Here is a 24,443-nt window from a genome sequence, read left to right as displayed (position 1 = left end):
TAAACTAGTGTTTGTATTTAGCCCATTGTTTCCTTTTGGCATTTCCTGTTGGTGTTTACCAAAGCTCTACACTCCCCTGATACTGCCAGTTTTGTGTAGCAGGGAAGGGTACGGGACAATGCACAACCAAAAAGTCAGTACATCCCATCCTTCAAAGGTTAACTCAGCTCATATCAGTTGCAGAGGGCCGCTTCAGTCCTGCAGACAGAGCTATGGGTTGTAAGGCAAAGTTACCCACTGTTAATAGTTAATCCAAAAGCTGCCCACAGTCTGCTCATTCTCCTAGGCTTTCAACTTTATATTTCTTTACTTCTGCATTCCTATTTCTGGAACCTACTTTTCTATATTCTTATTCTTGGACTCTTTACTTGCACTAAGTCTAAAACTTAGCTGCCTACCTAACCAGTGTCCACTGAGAAAAAGACTGTGGGTGGGGAAATGAGCATGCTTCCTCTGCAAGCCTGAGGATCTAGGTTCAAATCCCAGCACCCACTTCAGGTGTGTACGGAGTGCCTGTGCACAGCTCGAGACCCACAGTTCCGGGCCAACATGGAGAACAAAGGCCAAGCAGCTGGCTGTCTAGAGGAGGGACCATGGAACAGCCGCTTGGGGTATCGCCCCAGTGCTGCTGGTGCCCTGTGAGGAGACCTAGAGAAGGCACGGTGGCGATCCCACTGCTGGTGTTAGTGACCCTCTGGAGACAGACACTCACCCAGCACTAGAGCAGTTTTCTCCATTCTGGGTATCCGTGACCTTTGGACTACATGCTTTATTGTGGGGACTCGATTTTTAACAGTATTCTTGGCCCTTAGTCACTCTGTGCCAGGAGTTCTCAGTTCTACCAGTGAAAAACAGTTCCAGTTATTACTCTGTATCTTTCGGTGACAAAATCCCCTCCAGTTGGAAAGGAGGCTGGGGGATTTCATAGCCTGAGCAGCACAGAGGGGAAGACATGTCCGCCAGGGAGAGCCTGCAAGGGAGGCTTCCAGCTTCCACTGTCCAACCACTTCCACCAGGCAGAAGAGAAGCATTTCAGAGCCCAGGGTCAGAGCTGTGAGCGCAGCCTTGGGAGAGGGGCTGGAATTCCTGGTGGGAGGTGGCAAATGGGTCATTGACAGCAGCGGGAAGGCGGTCCAGAGGAGACTGGGGAGAAGGCGTGAGCAGAGTGACTGCAAAAAAGCAGTGGGCGCTAAGGAAAGGACCGGGTAGCCCGAGGGGAAGGCGCAGGCCGTCCTGAAGGCTGGGACAGAGTCTTGAAGTGTTGAGACCTGGTGCCCACAGACAGGGAGGGCAAAAATGGAGACGGGGGGTGGGGGTGGGAATTACTTAAAGATTTCAGAGTCTCCAGTTGGCATGTATAACGTGATTCAGAGAATCTTGCATGCTTCCTGCCTCATGTCCTGGTATTCCCTGCCCACCTCTTTCACAATCCAATGATGTGGTGCTTCCATTACACAAGACTGTGCTGCAGAATTGGGACAGAAGAGGGTGACTAGAATGAACATAAAGAACTCAGTGTTTTCCATCCTGGGAGAGCTGAGCTTTCCCCCAGCCATTGCCAGGTAAAGGTTGAGGGCCCATCTCAGGTAAGGCACTGAGCTACCAGAGGATGCCAGCCTAGGGAGGGAAGTCATCCAAGGGCACTGTGGCTTCCAACTGGAGACAGCCACAGGGGGAAATGCTAATCCGACTGTGATTCCTGGCCATTCCTGACCAGGTGACTGCCTGTTTCTCAGGAAACCCCTTGTGGTTGTTTGAATTTGCCTTTCAGTCTTTTGATGCAGACAGCCGAATAGTCTTGCACCTGGGTCGTACCCTGTGGCATTCTCTTCTGAGTGTTTTTGAAATGACCCTTTCTAATTCTTCAATATTGTCTTTGGTTCAAGGTTTTATATTTTCCTGCCTTTTGTGGGGATGGGGAGAGAGGAGGGAAAGGTTGAGACAGGGTCTCCACACCAGTGTCTAACTCTGTGTAGCTAAAGAGGCTGACCTTGATCTCACACGTCCACTTCCTGAGGGCTGAGACTACAGCTGTGCACACCTCTCCTGCCTTTTGCTCGGTCTTTATTTTATTTCTCATACCTGCCCCCCATCCTTTTATTTAGCGATGGACTCAGACGTTCAGGAAGAAATCCCTGTGCGTGAGGAATTCTTTTTCTGTGGTGGAGTTGAAACCCAGATTATAAAATGTGGGCCCTGGACTAACCTCTTTGATGAACAGAGTGTCACCAGGCCGAAACTGCTTGTCTTCGTTATTCCAGGTAAGTCTAAACGTTACAGATACTCAGAACCTCTGATTGCAGAATTGCTGTTGGTAAACAGTGGAGAACCAGAGGGAAATTAAATTACTCCTGATAACAACCATGGTTACTACTCTGGGCATGCGCTTTTTTCCTTACATTGGTATTTTCCATATTCCCCATTATACAGAGATGCCTTGTCGTATAGAGAAGGTACCACATACACAACGTTGTAATTTCCCTTATAAATGTTTTTATTTTTGTATCTTTGTCGAAGTTTAAGTTTTTAACAACTTTCTCCCTCCTTAAAATGATTATCTATTTAATGTGGAGTTTTTATTCTGTGATTTTCTTCTTGGCCTTTTGTGACTTTTCTCTGTCACTGTCAGAGATAGCTAGTTGGTTGCCAACAATAAACTTTGAAATTGTGTTCTGCGTGGCACATGTGGCAAGACTCCCTGTCGGTGTGTCTTTGTCTTTATTTCTGCATCTATTGGGTTGGATGGAAATGTTCAAACTGGCCAAAATCATCTTTTCCTTTAAGATTATGAAAACAGCTCTGCATGCCATGCATTTTCACTGTCTGGAGAATCCCTCAGGCTGGAGGAAATCTGTTGCTCTTTCTCCTTAGATGGCCATTACATACAGAGGCGGGGTTTCTGCACATGCGCAGAGCTGATCATCTGTTGCTCTCTCCTTAGATGGTCATTACATACAGAGGTGGGGTTTCTGCACGTGTCCAGAGTTGATCATCTACTGCAGTTTTCCTAGACTTGGGTCCCCAAGATCCATGACAACTGATGCTTAAATTACAACACACCCGGGCTAATAAGAATGTTTGGGCTCCCTGGGCAAGCCTCACTGTGGAGTATTATATAACTCAGCGTTTCATTTTGAGTCTCTGGTTTTCAGGATCTGTAGCTCTTCCTTCAATTATTCTGTTTTCTGGGAAGGAATCTTCTCCCATGTTTCTGTGTGAAGTGAGAGCCTGTCTGCTAATGTTCAGAGCTGAACGGGGAAAGGAGTTGAGATGTCCCTGCTCAGCTGTACAGCCTAACCTCACCTCAGCATGGGGCTTCCATGCCCAGCTGTGCTAAGATTTCGGAGCCGCTATTTCTCTTTGGCCTAACCTTTTCTGGAAACAAGCTTGCAATCGTCCAGGATTTAACATTCTCCTTGAAAATCTGTTTGGTAGCATGTGTTAAAATAAAAAATAGACATACTCTGCCGGTCGGGAATGAGAGTTTGAAGTTGCAGGCATAGCAGGTACTACTCTATGTCACTGAGGTTTGGCAGGAATGGGGTATAGAAATTAAGTAGACTAGTCATCCTGGACTGGAGGTGTAGTCCTGCAGCTGGAGGGAAGAAAGGGAGAGAGAGGGAGGGAGGGAGAGAGGGAGGGAGGGAGAGAGGGAGGAAGTTTGACCACTAAAATGATCAAGTGTGAAAGGGTTTAAGGGGAAAGTGTAGTAGCTCCCGCCCCACCCCCATGTCTGTGTTCTGATAGGGTCAAAGTCGGTTTCTCAGAGCGGTGCTCGTGGAGGGTGCGGCGACCCCTTGAGGACGATAGATGGAATAGCAGTCTGCCGAATGAAAGGCAGTATCTTCCAAAAGAGAGGTGTTGGGTTCTTGAGCAGCTTCGTGATAGAATAGCAGGCCTATTGTAAGTAAGGGGTAAAAGCGCCCAGGATTCATCTGGAGAAGGGTCCTCAGGGTTGGGGTCCTCTGCCTGTTAGCTGTTTCTGGCTGGTGAAAGGGCCTAAGCTTGTAGTTCTTACAGTCTGTCGGAGTGCGAGATAGGGCCTGATACACAGTGTTCCTTTGTCCCATCACTGACTTCTGATCCAGAAAGTGTGGGGGTGGCACAGTCATTCTTCAGAGGTCCTTCCTCCAGGTCCTCATTGTGCACACCAGGTCACTTATGGGAACTTGTTGCTGAAACTTGATGCAGATAAGTCTTTTGGGTTTGATAACTGTGCTAAATTGTGGGGCAGAGGTGGTGACCCAATTCATCTGGGTTTTGAAATCTCTTCATGTGCGCAACAAGAGAATTGGCACGTAAGGGCCCAGGGATGTGTGAGTGACCGAGAAGCTGATGGGTCGGAGTGGGCAGAGTAAGTCTTAAAGTAATGTGAAATAGTTGTTGAAGGGGGAAACCCCCAAACTCCCCCACCTAGTGGGATTCATTTCTTCTGAGTGTGCTGCCGAAAAGTGCTTGCTGCCCTTGAGGTGTGTGAAGTGTTAGACAACAGTGAATGAGGGAAGCCATGTTTGCTGTGTGGTGAGGAGGTAGAGGGAGCAGTTAGCGGAGGCACTGCGGATACCGGGAAGTGCGACACATTCCTTGTCCCGTGATCTCTTTTCTTGTGGCACTTTGGGATGTGTCCTTTATGTTTGCTCTGTTCCTCTGTGGCCTTCACTGTTTTCCTCAGATCCCTCAGAGGCCTAGGCTGGTTCTGCGTGTGAGTTGGTAGGATTCCCGTACCTTTATTTGGGGCCTCTTCTATGTAAACTGTCAGGAAAATTAGGGCGCACACTTATGGGTGAAGGCGTCCAGAGTTCTGTGTTTTCTCCAGCATGCCACTTTCAGCAGCCTCCATTTATTTATTTTATTCGGGGGGACTTTGATTGAGGACAGCCCAGTCTACACAGTAAGTAGCCAGGATGTGCTAGAGTGTGAGAGACCCTGTCTCCAAAGGGAGAAAGAGAATGAATACATTGAAAAATAGACAGTAATGGAAAGAGACTAGCTTCACTAGGTGCAAAGACTGTATACAGAATCTAGGAATTGGATTCAGTATTTCATGTATGTTGTGTTTAAAAATATAGCTCTATTACTAAATATATCCCAAGTCCCACTTTTCCTGTATCTATTAAGATGAATCTTTCAGTTTATAAGTATGGCAGATACAATTGATTTTTAAATGTTAAATCAGTGGTGCCATCCTTTGATCAACTCTACTCAGTCACAATGTTCATCTTTTAACCTTTTGATGAGTTCAGTTTGCGGGCCCTTACTGTATAATTTTTCACCTCTGTTCACAGTGATACTGACCTGTAGTTTTGTTTTTCTAGACGTTGCATCTGGCTTTGGTGTGATGGTGATATAGGAACTCACAGAATAAGCTGATAACTATTTCTTCCTTGCATGTTTTCTTAAAGAATACATATAAACTGATAGTATTTCTTCCCTTAAATGCTTGGCAGAATTCACCAGTGAAGCCTTGCAGGTTTGGATTTGTTTGTGAGCTCTTCAGTCTTTAAGCTTGACTTTCTTTAGTTCATAGTGGGCCTATAGAGATTATCTAATTCTTCTTGAATAAGCTGTGATACTTCCCATTTTTATAGAAAGTGGCCAATTCTGTGTAAATTACCACAATCTTTAGTTAATAGTAGGTCTATTGAAATGATCTAATTCTTTTTGAATAAGTTGAGATGTTTTCCATCTTTATAGGAAGTGGCTTATTTTGTCTAAATTACCAAACATCTAATGTTTTCTAATTATTCTTTTACTGTTGAAAAGAAATGATTGAAATATGATCATGCCTAAACCCTCTTAATCCTGTGTTGATAGACTAAAGGGCAAATTTCCTATCATGGTCCTCAGATCCTGACTGGTTTATTTCTCCCCATCCTCCCTTCTGTGTAAATGCTTCTTAGCCATATTCTTTAGTCGTGATGCTATTGGATGTAACGAGAAGAGCCAAGGGTGGAGGACCACTTCTGTGGCTTTAGTAACCAAGCTCGTTATTTCTTCACGGCTTTCATTTTACCCTTTGGACCTCAGCTAAAAAAGTCACTTCCTCAGACCTTGGGTTTGTTGTTTGTTTTTTTTAAGTCATACTGATCTATTTGTTTTAATTGTACAGATTATCACATGTGTGAATCAGGTCACCCATTTGATTATGTCTTTATTCTCTCTTCATGTATAAACTCCATGGAGCGCCTTGCATGCCTGTGTATGGCACAGTGACTTCCAAACAGTGACTTCCCAGTACAAATGTAATGGTTACAATAATATATAGTGGAAGCTGTAATACTGACAGAGAGACTGAGCATGCTGTAGTTGGCATTCTACTTGGTGGTAATAAAATACTGTATTAAAGCAAGGAGAATTAATTGAGATCATATTGTAAATAAGAGGAAGAACCCAAACTTAGACCCTGAGATAGGCAGAAAAGGCTGTTCTATAGTTATCTTGTTCTCAAATGTTTTCATATACCCTGTCATTGGGTTTGTTGTACCTAATGTTTTTAGCATTAATTGTAATAACAGTTATAACAGCTACCATTTACTAAGTGTCTACTTAGTGCCAAATTTTGTATAAATGGCTCTTCATTCGCTTACCTCTAATGATAATTCCTCCTGCATTCTCTGTGTTTTGTAAGACTAACTGTAGTCAGGCACACAGAAGATCTTAGTTTCTATTGCTGTGATAAAACACCATGGCCAGAAACAAGCTGAGGAGGAAAGGGTTTATCTTATCTTACAGCTTTCTCTTTCATCATCCAGGGAAGTTGGGTAGGAACTCAAGGCAGGAACTGATGCAGAGGCCATGGAGGAGTGCTGCTTACTTGGCTTGAGCAGACCACTTTCTTATAGCATCAGAACCACGAACCCAGGGGTAGCGTCACCTTCAGTGAGCTGGTCCCTCCCACATCAGTCACCATCAGCCAAGAAAATGCACTGCAGGCCAGTCTGGTGGGAGCCTTTTCTCAGTTGTGATTCCGTCCTCCCAAATGACTCTCTAACTTGTACCAAAAGTTGCACAACCTGTTTGTTCTTATTGCTCCATCGAAGACTGAGTTTAGGATGTGTAAAACGCTGACTTAAGAACTTTAGGTGTTCTGAGGGTTACCCAGTGATGCTTCCAGGCGTATGTTGATTAGTTGTTGTAAAGTATCATGTGGGTCAGAAAACACTCCCGGAAGGCTATTGGTCCAGTTAGGGTTTCTACTGCTGTGAAGAGATCCCACGAACACTGCAACTCTTATAAAAAGGGAAACATGTAACTGAGGCCAGCTCACATTTCAGGTTCAGTCCATTATCATGGCGGGACATGGCAGCATGCAGGCAGACATGGTGCTGGAGAAGGAGATGAAAGTTCTGCATCTTGATCCACAGGCATCAGGAAGTGAACTGTCTGTTACACTGAACATAGCTTGAGCAAAAGAGACCTCAAGGTCCACACCCACAGTGACACACTTCCTCCTACAGGGCTACAGCTACTCCAACAAAGCCACACCTAATAGTGCCCCTCTCTTTGAAGGCCATTTTTGTTCAAAGCACCACAGCTATACTCAGTGACATCTCAGGTCTTTTTAGAGTAATATGTAAATTAAGTATAACTTCACTCAGAAGCCCGAGAAGATTTTTCAAAATGAACTCAACTACTTTGAGACCCTAGAAAGCTTAAAGAGGAAGGATTTGTTCACCATTTATTAAACCATGAACATGCACACCTGTGTGTGTGTGTGCACACACACGCACGCAGAATGGTGTACGGTAGGCTGTTTTAGCAAAGGAGAACAGGTTAAAATAAATAGAAATTTACTGTTGGATCTGAAGACACTTTAGATCAATGCAGGGGCTATGTTATGTAATTAGTGGTTTCATGGAACTGGCTATAGAAGAAAAGAAGTCGAGTTTGCTGTTTTGTATTTAATGCTAAGCAGCATTCCTATTCTGCATATTTACATTTATAAAGATGAAGATGCACTATCCACGTACACAGTGGGTATCCAACTTCTGTTGATATCCCCCTCTCCATTCCTTCTTCTTCAACTGCACAGTAGCCAGGAAGCTGACCAAAGAACACATCACTGCCTTGAGAAAGTTTTTCATGTTACTTGGCAAATTGTCAGCACGACCATAAGATGGCTTAGAACTTAAAGCCTTGGTCAGAATGCTACAGAAGCAAGGTATCAATATGGATGGTGAAACCATTACAGAGTACCATGATAGGTAGACAAGGCTGTGCACGTGGAATAGTTAGCATCTATATACCTATTAATGTGTTTCAAGCAGTATTGAACTATGTCATATGTCTATAAATTCACTTAGCATCATGTACATTGTACTTTATCCCATTTCATCAATGAGAAGTCAAACCAGAGAGAGAATAAATAACTTGGTGAAGCTCACAGTTCACAGGGAAAGCCAGAGTTACAGCCCAGGCAGCCTAATTCTCAACCACTTTGCTGTGCTATCTAGGGATCTGTAAGATGTGGACCCTTGGTGTGGATGGCAATTGTGGTTTATACACTATTGCCAAAGGCTGTGTTCAGCTAAAGTAGAGAGCACCTTACAGTGTGAAGAAATAGATAAATTAAGTGGAGAAATAGGTGAAAGGTAAAAGTGGACATCTGTGGAAAGGGCTACAAACAATGAAGAATTTATACAGATGATGATTGCAGGCTCAAACCCCCTAGTTCATTGTCCTTCACCCTGCAGATAAATCATATTGATTATTCTGTCCCTCTATGCCAAATCCATGTCAAAAATACCTTCTGTATACACACAAGAAAAATCATGTGTAGTGTATATGTCCATCAGTGGTCCATTACACACACACACACACACACACACACACACACACACACACACACACACACACTCCAAATATTTGAAATGGAAAGATAACATTTAAAGTTATGTAAGATTCTAATATTGATTTGACTGGCCTGTTTTTTTTTTCTGGTTGTTGTTATTGTTGTTTGTTTTAATTTTAGTTTTTGTTCAGAATAGCTGAGGTGGTCAGATCTTGAAATTCCATAGAGACAGTATTAGTGCTTTGGGGCTTTATTCTGTTAACAGTGGGAAGCCATGCAAGGGAGATTTAAAAAGATACTTTTATGCTTTGGTTTGTAAAGATCTTTCTTATGATACCTAAGTGTAAGTGTGAATGTCACTGGATTTGTGAGAAAGCCCAGAGCGACCTCTTTCAGGCCTGACATCACCTCGCATGGGTCTGCCATCTTTCTAATCCACAATCTTATCTTTCCTTAGGTAACCCAGGCTTTTCCCCCTTTTACCTGCCATTTGCGAAGAGCTTGTACTCTCTGACGAAAGGCCGCTTGCCGGTGTGGATGATCTCTCATGCTGGGTTTGCCTTGGCTCCCAAAGATAAGAAGATTCTAGCAGCACCAGAGGGTATGTCCTTTCTCAACACCTTCTTGACTGGCAGTAAATGTGTGTCCATGTTTCTAGAAAGGCTGTCAGCATTCACGGTTCACAAGTGATCACCTCTGCTCGTGGTCTTAGACCCCAGAGGCCACTGTTTTTGTAATTTTAGAGCTAGTTTGTCTTTTGCAGATAATTTTTATAAGGATTTGGACACACCAACAATTTGAGTATGAATCTCCCTCTTTACTTCCTAACTAGTGACCAGCCGTATAGTTATTGATAATGTGCGTCCAAAGTGGACTAGAAGAAATGCTGGAGGAAAAGAATAAAACGTGGTCTTTAGAGATGCATTCTCCCTCCTGGTCAAAGAGTGGTGACATGTCAGAGTGCCCTGCTGATCAGGGAATCCACAGTAGGGGTTAGAGGAGACTTGGTGATGTAACGGATGCCATAGTTTGAGCTGCTGTGGCAGAACACCATTTACTAAGTAACTTACAAGTAAATTTATTTCTCATAATCTTCTGCTTTCGGCTGGAGGGGATATAGGGTTGGGAATTGTACCTAGATTGTGTGGTGCTAGGAAAGTACCCCAACACTGACCACATCCTCATCCCATGTGTTGTAATTTCTCAAGGCTGAAAGGTTCAAGGTGAAGTCCCTGGGTGATGCATCCTGGGAAGGAAAGTCCACTCCCTCCTCATAGTGTGAAGAGCTCTTGAGATCCATACAGTAGCCCCATTAGAGTGCTTCCCAGAAAAGATTCAGTCTCTAGTATTACCACATCTGTAGTGTAATCACTAGATCATCGATGGTGTGTTGATGCCTGGGTGGGTCTGGGATGTGTGGGTGGAGGCCAGTGGGAGTGACAGTAGAGCAGCATGGAAGGAGGCGGGGTCAGGAGGGCTGCTGCTCTGCGCTGTCTGGAGAAGGGAGGGCGGGGCTTCTGTGTGCTAACGTGCTAGATGCTTTAGCAGGGAAAGGAATGCTATTATTGTACATTGCAAGCTACCTGTGTTTTCCCCGTAGAATTCTAGCATGTTTACTTTTCTAAAGATCTTATAAATGAGGGAAAATACATAATTAAATTCCCAACAGATGTCAAACTCAAGAGTCTTCACTGTGGGGAGAGAGGAGCTTTGCTGCTGGTTTCATTCCTAATCCTTACAGGTCTCTCTTTCTGTTTTAAAGACGCAGCAACATTTTACCTTTGTATTCTTTATGATTATCCATTTCTGATCCTCTTAGATATTCACATACAAATTTCATTCTCTGTGAATGATCTACATGCTCCTCAAGGATAGTTGGATTATGTTTCTTTTTTCACTGTGTACTCTGGCCACCCTCTGTCATATCACATACAGTCGTCGTCTGCTTTAAAATAATTGTCATTGTGATTATGTATGTGAACTCTTCTGAATACCCTGTATATTCACCTAGCTTTTGGGAAGTGTTGCAGTTAGATAAGTAATATCAATTTGTCTTGTTCATAACTTTACAGTTTATAGATGATCTCTTACTTCCAATGACTAATACATGATTTTATTCATCTTTTGAAGTAAATATTGCATTTTTCAAATTAAAATTATTGATATGCCTTTTATGTAAAATTTACTTAGATGCTAAGTAAAATGTTTAAGAATTTCTGTTTTATAATTTAAACTTGAAAATGAATATTATAACATAATGCTTTGTTTTGTTATGATCAAAAATTAACTTCAAGTAAATATATTGGCATGTTAGCATTGAGAGACCAGATTCTGTGCTACTTTAATGTTGTGTAAGTCACCCAGGAGTCTTACCCAGGTTGAGTTAAATCCACGAGAACTGTCAGTTGGTGGGTGTTATCTTCAGTGATTTTTTTTGGTTATTATTATTATTATTTTGTTTTATTTTTTGAGACAGGGTTTTTCTGTGTAACAGCCCTGGCTCTCCTGGAACTAGCTCTTGCAGGCCAGGCTGGCTTCAAACTCACTGAGATTCGCTTACCTCTGCCTCCCAAGTTCTGGGATTAAAGGTGTAATTATTTTTAAACCCCTTATAAAAATGTAATGATAAGCTGTGTATCCTAAACATGAGTAATATACTTTTTTGCATAAAGGTGCTTTACAACATTTATTTACTGCTTCTTCCTGTTCGGAAATCATAGCTGCCAGATTTGATGCACTGAGAAAAGGACGCAGTGTAGAATTCTTCCACAGTGAGTAGTAGACTCCCCGTGTCATCTCTGATGTGTTGGGCTTGGAATCTGCTGCTCCTCCCCTCACAGCGAGAAGACGGACAATCTGAAAATCTGTGATTTTTCTTAGCTGTGTCAGACACTCAAGACAGCAGGACCAATGGCATGTACAACCTGGGGAGGTGGCTCCACCATGGAAGGACAGCCTACTTGAAATCTTAGGGAAACCTTAAGGCAGGAGAACACAGATGGAGGTTGCGGTGAATTGCCGAGCACAGGTGAAACGCAGGCTGTGTAGAGAGTGAATGGAAGCTCCCAGGGGACTGCCCAACACTCTCTTGAGCATTACCTCCAGGAACTCCTCCTTCAGTTGTGAGTCAGTGTAGTGACTGTGGTTGTAGATTGCTGCTTGTTTGGTTTTGCTTTTTAGATTTGTTTCATTGTTTTATGTGTGGTGTGGTGCCTTCATGCACACCACATAAGCCCTCGATGTCTGAGGAGGTGAGAAGAGGTGGGATTAGAGTGACAGGTGGTTGTGAGCCACCATGCGGATTCCGGGAATTGAACCCAGGTCCTTTGCAAGACGAACAAGTGCTCTTTACCTCTGAGCCATCTCTCCGGCCCTGTTTGTTTATATTTTAAGACAAGGTCTCAGGAAATAGCTCAAGCTGTCTTTAAACTTGCAATCGTCTTCCTTCACCTCTCTAGAGGTGGGGTGGTAGAAGTGTACCACCATGTCCAGTTATAGTTTAGATTTTAAATGTCCCCAGAGCGTTCTGCTGAGGGACTGGTCTCCAGTGCACAGTTTTCAGAGGTTAGGGTAGGGCCTATGGGAGGTGATTATGTCAGGAGAGCTCTGACCTCATGAGTGCACCACTCCACCTAGGGATTCATAACGTAATGGGATCTTGGGAGGTGGTAAACCATTTTGGAGTAAGTGGGTCATTGAGGTCATAACCTTGGAGGTTATTTTTTTCCCTTTCCTCTCCTTATTTCCCAGTCACCAGGGAGCCAACAGTTCTGTTCTGCTATTCCTTGCCTAGATGGTCTTTTCCCAAAATACCCAAAACAATAGGGCTAGACAGCTATGGGTTGAAACCTCTAAAACCATGAGCTAATCTCCATGGGATCTTTGTCATGACAGTAAATCTAACACAGTAATTATCTGAGAATATCGCCCAGGGTCTTCCTGAGGAGGGAAGAGAAGAAATCATTTTACAGCATTCCCAAAGAATTCTCAATAGCAAATGCTACTCTCCAGGGGACGAGACTCTGCCAGACCTTGTCTAACCTGAGGGAAGGGCTTCTGGTCTTCTTGCCTAACGTAGAGAAGAAAGTAATTTGAAAAGTATTTTTTTTCCCTAGACAGAGTCTCCGTTGTGCCCCCATGACATTAAGTATAAGGCTGTAAATCACTTTCCTCCCGTATTTTACCCCATGCCAGTAGACTTCTAATATAACAAAGGTGTGTGCACTGCAAGACACAGGAGCAGATCGGGAGGGCTTAGGGGAAAGAAACTGTGAGAAGGGTGGAAAAGCAAAGACGTGGAGGAAACCAAAGCGTCTGACGGATATTAAATGTAGCTCAGGTCCTGGCCACCTTGACATCAAGCTTCATGCAAGGATCTGTTTCCCTCGGTTCCTAGAACTGGCACATCACGTCCAACTTGAGTCATAAAGTTACAAGGCTTCGTAAAAGGCAAGAAAAAGTGAAGACGACTAAACGAACTGTGACTCCTAACCAAACTCAGATGTGCCTAGTGCCGATTTTCAGACAATCAGATAGAGGATTTAAAATAAACATGGCAGTCAATATTGAGACTCCACTGAGAACTGTAACGCACTGCAGAAGAGTGGGAACCCAGTGACAGCTGGGAACTTTTAAGGGAATCAGAAGGAAGTATTAAAATACTTCAACAAAATGAAGACTGGCTTCCTGGGCTTGTCTTTAGACCTCATGCAGCTAAGAAAAGGATCTGTGGAATTGAAAATAGGCCAGTAGAAACTTCCCAAACTGAAATACAAGTACAAAAAAATAATGTTTTTAAAGAACAGAATATACAAGAACTGTGGGCTGTTTCAGAGGTTTGACATCCACATAATACAGTACCAGAGAATGGAGAGAATGGAGCCAGAGTAATGGAAACACTTAAGTCAAATAATAAAACTCAGATTCAGGAAACATAGAGTACACTGAGCAGGATAAATACTCAAAATCTTCACCTTTGTGTTCACCATATTGAAATTACAGGGAACCAAAGGCAAATAGAAGCCTTGAAAGAAGACAGCAATGAGACTTCCAGTGCCTTCTTGTCAGATATAAAGAGGGGAATAAAGTAAAATATTTGAAAGAAAAATATCAGCAACCTAGAATTCTGTGTCTAATAAAATTACCCTTGGAAGTAAAGGATGAGTAAAGCCTTTGAAGACAGAAGCTGAGGAGACCTTTTGCTTTAGCTCTGCCCTAGGAAAGAAGAAGGAAGACAGAAAATCAGACCTATAGCAAGAATGGAAAGGCGTGGCTAGAGCGATGGCTGACCAGTTGAGAGGACTCTGTCTTCAGAGGACCAGAGCTCAGTTCCTCGCACCCATGTCCAATAGGCCACAGATACCTGCAACTCTGCTTCCAGAGCATCCAGCACCTCCTCTGGTTTCTGGACACCTGTGTTTGTATGTGTGCATATATGCACACACACACACAAATGTGTGTGTGCTGGTATGCACATACATACACAAACACTTGTGGACAAGCCAAACCCATACATGCATGTACACATACACACCCATATGTACCCAAACATAAACACACACATACACACACATGCATACCCACTACACATACATACATGCATGCACAAACATAGGTATACTCATGCACACAACATATATTGATGTGGGAGTGATTTTTTTCTAATCTGTTGCTTTTATTGGTTAATTAACAATTACAATAAGTTTGTAGTCATGTTAGGTTCTCTAGATGTGCATAGATATAGTTCAGTAAGATAGGCATTCTTCATATCTTTCAAAGGCTACAGAATATGGCATTTAATGTTTTAATAACTTAGGGTTTTTCATGACAATGAGACACGTCTGCTCCTGGCAGCACCAAGCTGCTTCAAGAGGAAGATGGGCATCGAAATGGCTACTTATGGAGTTTGATAGCCATTTGGGCAAGAAACTGCTCTTGCCTGGACTGTTTATCTGGACACAAAGAACCTGCAGAGAGAGGAACTTGCCTAAAGGTGAGATGGTCTTTTGGGATTCCTGATTCATAAAAGAGTCTGCAAGACATTCTACAGGACACAGAAAAAAGTGACTAAACTGTCTTTAAAATTTCCTGCTTCATGGAAATGTCTGCTGGATACTATGGCCTGAAGGCTGAAGATAGATGCCCCAACGGTACAAAAAACTTTGGGTGACTGTCCAGGCAGCGAGATGTCTCTGTCATTTGTAGAGTATTGGATTTCTTGTTTACTTAGGTAGTATTATATCCTTCTGAAGTCTTTGATGGAGTTAAAGAATAAATAGTTTTAGTTTTCCTTAGTTATGATAAAAGATAAAATAGATATAAATATTGTAACTGTAGTTCTTGCTTGATAACTGTTTTGCTATATGTAATTTTACTATGTTAAAATGAAAGCCTTCTTTTTGTTTAAACAGAAAAAGGGGAAATGATGTGGGAGTGATTTCTTTCTAATCTGTTGCTTTCATTGGTTAATTAATAAAGAAACTGCCTTGGCCCATTTGATAGGCCAACCCTTAGGTGGGCAGAGTAGACAGAACAGAATGCTGGGAGAAAGAAGCTGAGTCAGTCGGTCGCCATGATTCTCCCACCCAACACAGACGCAGGTTAAGATCTTCCCTGGTAAGCCACCTCGTGGGCTACACAGATTATTAGAAATGGGTTAGATCAATATGTAAGAGCTAGCCAATAAGAGGCTGAAAGTAATGGGCCAGGCAGTGTTTAAAAGAATACAGTTTCCGTGTAATTATTTCGGGTAAAGCTAGCCGGGTGGTGGGAAGCAGCCCGCCGCTCATATTAAACAGAATGGCTCAACAATATATACATGCACACACACACACACACACACACACACACACACACACACACACACACAAATTAAAAATGTAAGAGAAAAGCTAGGAAGGAGAAATGAGTAAAAGCTTTAAAAAAGTTCATTATTCTAAATTTACCTAATAACTGCTCAAATTAATTAGTGCTGATAATGTGTGGGTAAGTGGTCGGAGTCTTGGCAATGGTTTAAAGGATGAACCAGAACAAATACTATTATGACAATGTTTTTTTTAAAAGCTTTATTTTAGCTTTATTTCATGTGCATTGGTATAACGATGTCAGATTCTCTGGAACTGGACTTACAGACAGCTGCGAGCTGCCATGTGGGTGCTGGGAATTGAACCCAGGTCCTCTGGAAGAGCAGCCAGTGCTCTTAACCACTGAGCCATCTCGCCAGCCCCCTATTATGACAATGTTATATAACATACATGAACCGAAGGCAAAGTAATATACTGTTACTTGGACTTAGATTAAGTGCTGCAAATTCTAGGGCAACTGCTAAAAGTTTTTTTTTTTTTAACAAATATAGGTACTATGATAAAAAGAGAAAATGGGATGATTAAATATGCTTAATTAAGACTAGAAAAAGTTAAAAGAAAGAAAGGGGAAAGGCAAGTGTATCAAATACAAAGCACTTAGAGTAGCTGCAAAGGTGGCTCAGCAGCCAAGAACACTTACTACCCTTGCAGAGGACCCAGGTTGGGCAGCTCACAGCCATCTGTAACTCTTTCTCCAGGGAAACCAATACACTTTTATGGTCTCCCCAGGCACCTGCGCTCAATGCACATACCTACACTTAGATACTCACATGACACATAATTATTTTAAAAATCACTTGTAAGTTTTATACAATCATTTATCTATTGTATTAGTAATCAGTTTGACAATGAATAATTCAAAACACAGTCTCTTGGAGTACATAAAAGTAAGGCCCAACTCTCTACTGTCTACAAGAAACTTTACGTGTAAGAGACTAGGTAATCCCTAATGAAAATTATCTGTCCCCATTGCTGAAACTTCTGAGTGATATGCAGCTATCATGTCTTATCTTGGAGAGGCACATAGTTTAGAGAGAATTCTTAATTATAGCAACAGCAGCGGTCACAGTAGCCATTCAAATATATTCTGAAATCAGAAGCAAATAAACAGAACATGAGCCGCAACTTTAAAGTGAAAACAGACATGAAGGGTCACCCATGATTAGTGTTCTCAAACTTTGGCATGTCTCAAAGTTACCCAGAGGCTTATTAGAATAAGTAATGATAATAACTACCGATCAGTAGACAACACCTGAGAGTCTGCATTTTTAGCAAGTTCCCAACAGTGTTCCTGCTGCTGGTCCTAGGACCCCATCTTCCAGAGCTTTGTCATGGGTTCTTCCTACTATGCACTAGTGACCCACATAAGTGAAAGGTGTATGTATATTGTGGGTCAGCATCTAGGAAATATGTTTGTGTTTTAAAATGACTTTTGCTCATTTATAACTTTACTTGAATGCTTATTGTTTGGATTGGTTCTATACTTAATAATGTGTTAATAACTTAGCATTAGTCTGAGCTCTTTGCTACCTAATGAGAACAGTGCCATCTAGAGGCCCAGAGGCCAGCGGACTTTGAAGGGGGATGAAAGGGCAGTCTGTCATCACTTAGGATTTATGATCAACTAGGCAATGATAAGTAGTACTGCAGGAGAATTAATAGAGATGCCCATGTCAGCCTTCCGAGGTGACTATTTCCATCTGTACCTTAAGTATCCCAAAAGTTCTATGAGGCTGAGTGTAGCCCTGGGCCTTACAACCTACGTTACCTATTAGAGGTTGTGCTTTACGAGTTTTGGCCATAAAATGGGTCAGTGCAGGCAGGACAGGTACATCGTTCCCATGCAGGATAGTCACCTTAAGTACAGGTGCCTGACATGCACAGCATGGTTTGCAGAATACATAATGATCAAGAGAGCGCGAGCTCTAGCAGCACAGCAGAGGTTGGCAGCATGCTTTGCCTCATGTGAGCATGCGTTAAAACTGTGAACAGTTGAGAGAGATATTCTTGTTATAGCACATTGACAGAATTGTAAAGTGGACGTAATGACAGAATATAATAACAACTGTTCTCTGATACCACACAGGGATGTTACAAGAAAGATACATAATTTTTTTAAAAAACAGTTTGGGAGTTTAAATTGTTGTCTGGCTTTGACTTTCTGGAGTCTGCTTACTTGGTGGTAAATTTATTATCAACTACTTCAGGTCCTTTGTTCAAAACCCATGAAGCACAAGATAAACATTATACCGGTTCAACTGTAGCAGATGAAATATTACCAGTCTTTCAATGAAGATGAATTTAGCTTGTGCAGTTATAAAGAAACAAAACCATGCCCAATAGTCCTCCAGACAGAGAGAGAGACTGCTTGGAGGAGTTCCCTCTCCAGGACAGTGACTAGCAGAAGAACATTGAGAAAAGACAAGCCCAAAGGTGGGGACGGTCCAGCTGCTGCTCACAGCCACTAGGAACGCACGCATGTTTCCAAGTTAAAGTGCAGAGCTAGAGAGGGGTCTGGAAATGGAGCCCATGGTTACAGTCCTGGGGCAGAGAAGAGTGGGGAGCCTTGTTTATATTGCAGAGTTTTGAATGAGAGAGGCTTAGCAAGTAAACTCAAGGCAAGTGTCCCTAAATCAGAAAGACACAGAGACCTGAAATCTAGGCAGTTCTGGTGACAGGCATTTCAGATGAGAGCTCTCAGGATGACCCGCCTGTTCATTAGCGTCTGGATAGTATGTCCGAGAGCCCTGGCACCTTTCAAGTGCATTCAGTAGTCCCTGATGTGCCGGGGCTGTCAGCATGGCAGCACCCACCTTTGAGCCCACAGCCAAGCGTGCTGCTCCTTTCTGTGCGTCACACGCCCTGGTGCAATGGCCCACGTTCTGCTCGATTCGTGTCAACATTCTCTTCCAGCCACTTAGTTCCATGGCCCCCTATAGACTCCTTATCGGTTCCAAATACTGCGCTTTGTGCCTCTTGCTTTCTTTATTGTTTGTGGCATTTTGTTCTTCCTGAATCTCCCTCCTGTTCCCCGCATTTATCTGTTAAGATTTTTTGGCAGACCCTTCATGCTCATCAAGTGGGAAATATAATTTGATGCCTTTTGATTATTCCATTATACCTTCTTGTGGAGAATAATAATTAAAATTATTTTATAAGCCATTCTTTGGGGTCATAGGTTTTTATTTGTTTTTAAGTAAGGTAGCATTTGTAATGGTTGTAGATGCCGTCTCTCACCCCGCCAGTGTGTCAGACGCTTTCAGAGCTGGCAGGGTCTCACCAGTATTTCCATCCAAAGAGCTTACAGACCACGGAGAGAGCTGGAAATAGATGAGCCCAAACTGTGAGGGGCCCTTCACCTCAGATAGTAAACCTAAGGATAACTGTGAAAGGAATGTCGTTCTGATCTCTAAAGGAATGAGTCGTAAAGAAGTAGGGGCCACAGTTCTCCCCCAGCTGCTTCTGTGATCTGTAGCACGAACTTACAAAATCCTTTAGGCTTTCTCTGTTCTGTCAGAGTAACAGCAGAGTGACTTTTCCCTGTAAAATAGATGGTGACACCTGGGAACTGCCTGTCAAAAGTCTCTTTTCTCAAACCAAGTTCAATATTCACACTTATGTAACAGTTCAAGTTCTATGATTACATGATGGCTAGCATTGCCAGACCCATTTTAATATTATAAATAAACAAATAATATAAAGGTTTTTTTGCATTCTGTCTCTGGTTCTACTTTGAATTTAGAGTTAAATTTTAATGACTTTTTAGATTTTCTGATTGTAATAAACATGTATGAGGACCATAGTTTGTTCTTAAAAGTCCATCTAAAGAATAATTGGTACACTTTTTTTGTTCAGAGGATTTCAAATATGAAGTTCTTATTTCAGTCTTTATATTTCTATATGTATGATATTTGATTGAAATTATTAGGGCATCATTTCAGAGAGCAGTGGGGCAAGGTGTAAGAATTCTGTCGATGTGAAAATTCCTGTGTAAGATGTGAGGGGTTACCACCTGCACACACAATTCCAGCACACAACACTATTTTCTAGTCTTATGACTAGTTTTATTGTCGTTGGAGTTTTATAAATACTGCTTGAGTGAAAATACATAGGTAAAGTTACTAACTTAATATTTTATCTGTAGCTAAACATACACACACACACACATATATATACACACATACATGTAGGGATGTATGTATAGACTGGTATGCTCACATTCAGACACGTAGTTCAACATGACATGTATGGTAGTGTTCTAGTAGTGTTTCTCTAGAGGATGTTGGAGAGAGAAGCAACATTTCTCTGATGCAGAGGACCAACTGTCTTTCTCCCATGATCATTTCTAGGGGACTTGGGTAGGGTCACCCTAATAGATCTTTGGGAGTTTTTCTTGTGCTAGATTTCTGCCTTGCCCCTGAATTGTACACCCCCACCATTGCAGTTGCCTCTCCCAATATTCTCTCCTTCCACCTCATCACCCGATCCCTCCTGTTCCTGTCCTCACCGGCCCCAAGTCCACCCACAAAATCTATTCTATTTCCCCTTCCCAGGGAGGTCCACACACAATGCCCCCCACCCTCCTGCCCAGAGCCCTCCCTGTTTTTTAGCCTCTGTGGGTCTGTGGATTGTAGTGTGATTGTCCTTAACATAACAGCTAATGTCCACTTATAAGTAAGTACATACCGTCTTTGTCTTTCTGGCCCAGTGAGCTTATGCAAGTATAGTTTTAATTAGATCTTGAAGACCCTAGAAAAAGAATAGAAACAGAAAGGTCATTGCAGGTCATGATTGCGTATTTACATTGAGGTTTCTACTTAAGTCTTTAAGTTCTTTAAATATGCACAGATTGTTCAACATAGTCAACAGTATCCACCATGTGTTTTCTTAGTTCACTGGCTCTCAGTCAGCTTAACCCAGTGGTTCCCAGTGTGTAACTCTAGACTCAGCCTGCCTGCATCTCCTGGAAACTTAGAAAGGGAAATTCTTGGGCCTCTGCGCAGACTTACTGTGTCAGAAACTCTGTGTCAGAGCCCAGCTATCTTCCAGCAGCCCTTCCCGAGTACTCGCTACGTGATCAACCTTGAGCTCTACCGACCTAAACTAGCAGAGGTTCATGGAGGAGCTGCAAGTTCACGGGCTTCGAGGACAGACCTGTAGTTGAATCTCAGCTGCCCTACGTCAGAGGTCCACAGCTGTCAGTCTTTACAGTGTCCATGAGCTGGGGCGTTTCCACCAGTGCTGCCTTTCCCGTTCTGTGGTGAGGATGGATGTCTGTAATCTAAGTGTCTAGTACTGCAGCTCGGCTGTCACAGGCTGTGACAAGTGCTCAGTGCGCGACTCTAAGTCACTCTCTTAAGTCTCGGCATTTTGTAGATCTTGTTCTACTTTAATAAGCTTGTTTACTTATTCATTAAAGCATGTTCTATACTTTTGCTTTTAGAGCCAAATGCTCAAGAAATTGAGGACATCTATGGTCTGAATGGTCAAATACAGCACAAAATAGCTTTTCTGAGAGCTCACGTGCCCAAGGATGTGAAGCTGATCCTCATTGGCCACTCCATAGGCAGCTATATTGTTCTTCGGGTCATGAAGGATGCCCCTGAGTTGCCCGTAAGTATGCCTGAGAAGGTGACTGTGGGTACCTGATTGTTGCCTTGCAAAAAGCCTCATTTTTCGTTTGCTTTTTTGTAGAGCAGAGGGAGGGATGTATAGTGGCTGCCTTTATCTTTGTCTGTTGCTAAAGACCTGTGTTTAAGAAATTTCCATAATGTTCCCGTGAATGATGGTGGGAAAGACAGAGATTTTTCTAAATGAATATCTTTGAATCTAAGGTTCTCTGGAATTCTAGCGTTATATTTAACTTGCTCTGTTTTATGAAACAATATTTAAGAACATGTAGCATGTACAGGACTCTGTCTGTATTGAGAGTGTGTTTTGAAAATAGGCATGGGCTGGGGAGATGGCTCAGCAGTTCAGACCACACTCCTAGACCATCCAGTGTGAGTCCCCGCACCCACACGGTGGTTCTCAACAGTCCGTATACAGCTCCAGGGATCCTGTGCCCTCTGGCCTTGACAGGCACTGCATGCAGCTGGTCCCAAAAATTGAAATAAGAAAATATTCCTGTCTATTTTAAGAAGCAAAATGATGTGTCATCATCACTGACAGGTAATACCTGTCTTTCAGGAACACACTAAGTGTTTGTAGGTCTAGATTCTTGTCTGTTCTGTATTTTCTAGCCACTTTTAGACACGTATGCAGCTTTCATTCAGAAATACTTTCTTCATCTGTCTTTATATTTGTTGTCCTGATATTGGGATGGATTCAAAGCCTAGTGCACAAGAGACAAGCATCTTCCACTGAGCTACACCCACAGCTGCCAACATCTGGTTCTGAAGTGTGGCTGTGTACTATACATTGACATTGACATCACAGAGTAAAAGTTAAAGTGCCCCCAATAGGAAGTGTACTCTTTAAGAGCCTTAAAGGCATGCCTTCACTCATGTATCATGAAATGACGCATTGAGTGGGTACAATTACAAGATAATTTATGTCTTCATTTGGCACGCATGGGTATAAAATCACTCTTGTGCATCTTGAGGACGCCCCAGGACAAGGCATGGTTCTGAGCTAAGAGCCTGGAGTCCCATGGGTGAGACAGCTAAGCGAGAGGAAGGGATCCCTTCACAGCAGCTCCGTCCATGAATTTTTCACTCTGTGTGATGAAATATCTCCAGCAAGGTCTTGGATCCCACTAGGAATTTGCCTCCTCTCCTGCCAGCTCGCTGTGCTCAGTGCTCAAACCAGCACTTGGAAAGAGCACAACTATGGTCTCCCTGTTTCTAACACCGAATAGATTTTAATTTTCTCCTTTTGGATATAAGAAAATATGTTTTTATGTCTAAGCATGAACGCAGGAAACTGAAGACAGTGCTCTCGTCATTGGACTCTTGCTTTTCCTCAGTTGAGGCATTTCTCCCCAGATGAGGTGCTTCAGTCAGAGAGCAGCTTTACCTTCGGTGTCGGCCTTGGTGTGACTTACAGCCTCCTTTCTGCCCATGCCATTCCTCTTACCCTGTAGGCGGCTGCCATCTTCCTCGTGCCAGGCCCACATGTGAGTGCTCCTAGTCACACAGTCCCCGTGAGCTCTGGCTCTTGCTAGTCACTTAGGCTCAAATATTTTTTGTCATCTTTTGTTTGCATGAACTTGGAGAAGTCATTGAGTCTCTGGCCTCAGTTTTGCCATCAATACATTGTGTTCTTCAATGATCTTCTGAAGAATTATGCAAAATATTAAGAGTGTTGCCAGGGATTTTAAAGTTCTAAGCAAGTATTACTACTATTGTTGTTATGAAAGTAACATTAGACTCTTTTCAATCACTATGTTAGCTGCTATATTGGCTACCTACTTTTGTAAAGGGGGGGGGGGGTTCGCTTATTCGTCCTGGCTACCTGGCTAGTTTAGCCTCGAAATAACCACACAGAAATTGTATTATTTAAAACACTGGCCCATTTGCTCTAGCTTCTTATTGGCTAACTCTCACATCTTGATTTAACCCGTTTTTATTAATCTGTATATCGCCACGTGTCAGTGCCTTCCCAGGAAAGATTCAGCATGTCTGACTCTAGCTGCTCCATGGCGACTCTCTCTCACTCTGCTTTCTTTCTCCCAGAATTCAGTTTTGTTTTCTCCGCCTACCTAAGTTCTGCCCTATCAAAAGGCCAAGGCAGTTTCTTTACTCATTAACCAATAAAAGCAACACATAAATAGAAGGACCTCCTACACCAACCTACTGCTATGTACCAGGTTGTCCAAGACTAGAAGTGTAAATGGTACACATTTGTATCTCAGTTTCTGGTCAGAAATCTGCACAGCTTAACTAGGTCCCCGACTGCAGAGCCTTCCACCAGGTGGTAGTCATGTATCTTCCCAGGGTCGCAGTCTCCTGTGAACACGCGAATTAAGATAGTGATGGGAAGGGATGGGAAGAGGGGAGGAGGAAGGGAGAAACATGAGGACAACATGATCCGTCTGTAAAGATGGACGGTGATGAGAGTTCCCAAGAGCGGTGAAAACTGTATTTCCTTTTCTTTGATGGGGCTGGAGAGATGGCTCAGTGAGGAGAGCGCCTGCTCCACAGCCATGAGGACCCGAGTTTAGATCTCCAGCTCCTACACAAAATCCAGGTGTAACCCAGTTCTATGGGAGCAGGGAAGGTAGATGGCTGGAGCTTGTCAGCCCGCCAACCTCAACGAATCAGTGAGCTCCAGACTCAGTGACAGTGTCTCCAAACCTAAGATGGAGCACAGTTGAGAAAGAACCAGCATCAGCCTCTGCCCTCACATGTACATGCATACACATGCACATACATGCATGCCCGTATACCACATACACACAGAAGAGACACACAGACTTGCTTGTCTAAACAGTAAATAATGTGTATGCTGGTACATGCAAGGCACCTTTGGGAAGGGAAGGAGCAATCGCTACCATTTTGTGTTTTTATTAGTCAAAGGCTTTATCTGAGGCTAGAGAGATGGGTCAGCAGTGAGAAAATGTTTGTAACCTTGCAGAGTATTTGGGTTCAGTTCCCAGAAGCCACATGGTAGCTCCTGAGCCTCTGTAACTCTAGATCAGGGATCTGATGCCTTCTTCTGACCTTTGCAGGCACCAGGCATGTGCATGCTATAAATGCAGGGAAAAACTCATACAAATAAATAAATCTTTTTTTGAAAAACCTTATCTGCTTTCAATTATCTGCATTGTTGAAATTCTCCACCACCAC

At 42.9% G+C, this 24,443-nt stretch overlaps 1 protein-coding gene across 1 annotated transcript in view; it reads left to right on the top strand.

The window, feature by feature from the left end:
- Ldah (lipid droplet associated hydrolase) overlaps positions 1–24,443 on the top strand; it is a 65,893-nt gene that overhangs the window by 7,874 nt on the left and 33,576 nt on the right. Inside the window, exons 2-4 of the mRNA XM_005360578.2 lie at positions 2,106–2,261; positions 9,249–9,392; positions 21,098–21,267. Of these exons, the coding sequence (XP_005360635.1) occupies positions 2,108–2,261; positions 9,249–9,392; positions 21,098–21,267 (468 nt within the window). The 5' untranslated portion in view covers positions 2,106–2,107. The remainder of the gene's footprint in view (positions 1–2,105; positions 2,262–9,248; positions 9,393–21,097; positions 21,268–24,443) is intronic.

The sequence above is a fragment of the Microtus ochrogaster genome, linkage group LG3 (assembly GCF_000317375.1).
Source record: "Microtus ochrogaster isolate Prairie Vole_2 linkage group LG3, MicOch1.0, whole genome shotgun sequence".
In the NCBI taxonomy this organism is placed as follows: Eukaryota; Metazoa; Chordata; class Mammalia; order Rodentia; family Cricetidae; genus Microtus; species Microtus ochrogaster.
Note: the sequence above shows the minus strand (reverse complement) of the source record. Positions and strands in the feature narration are given on the sequence as shown.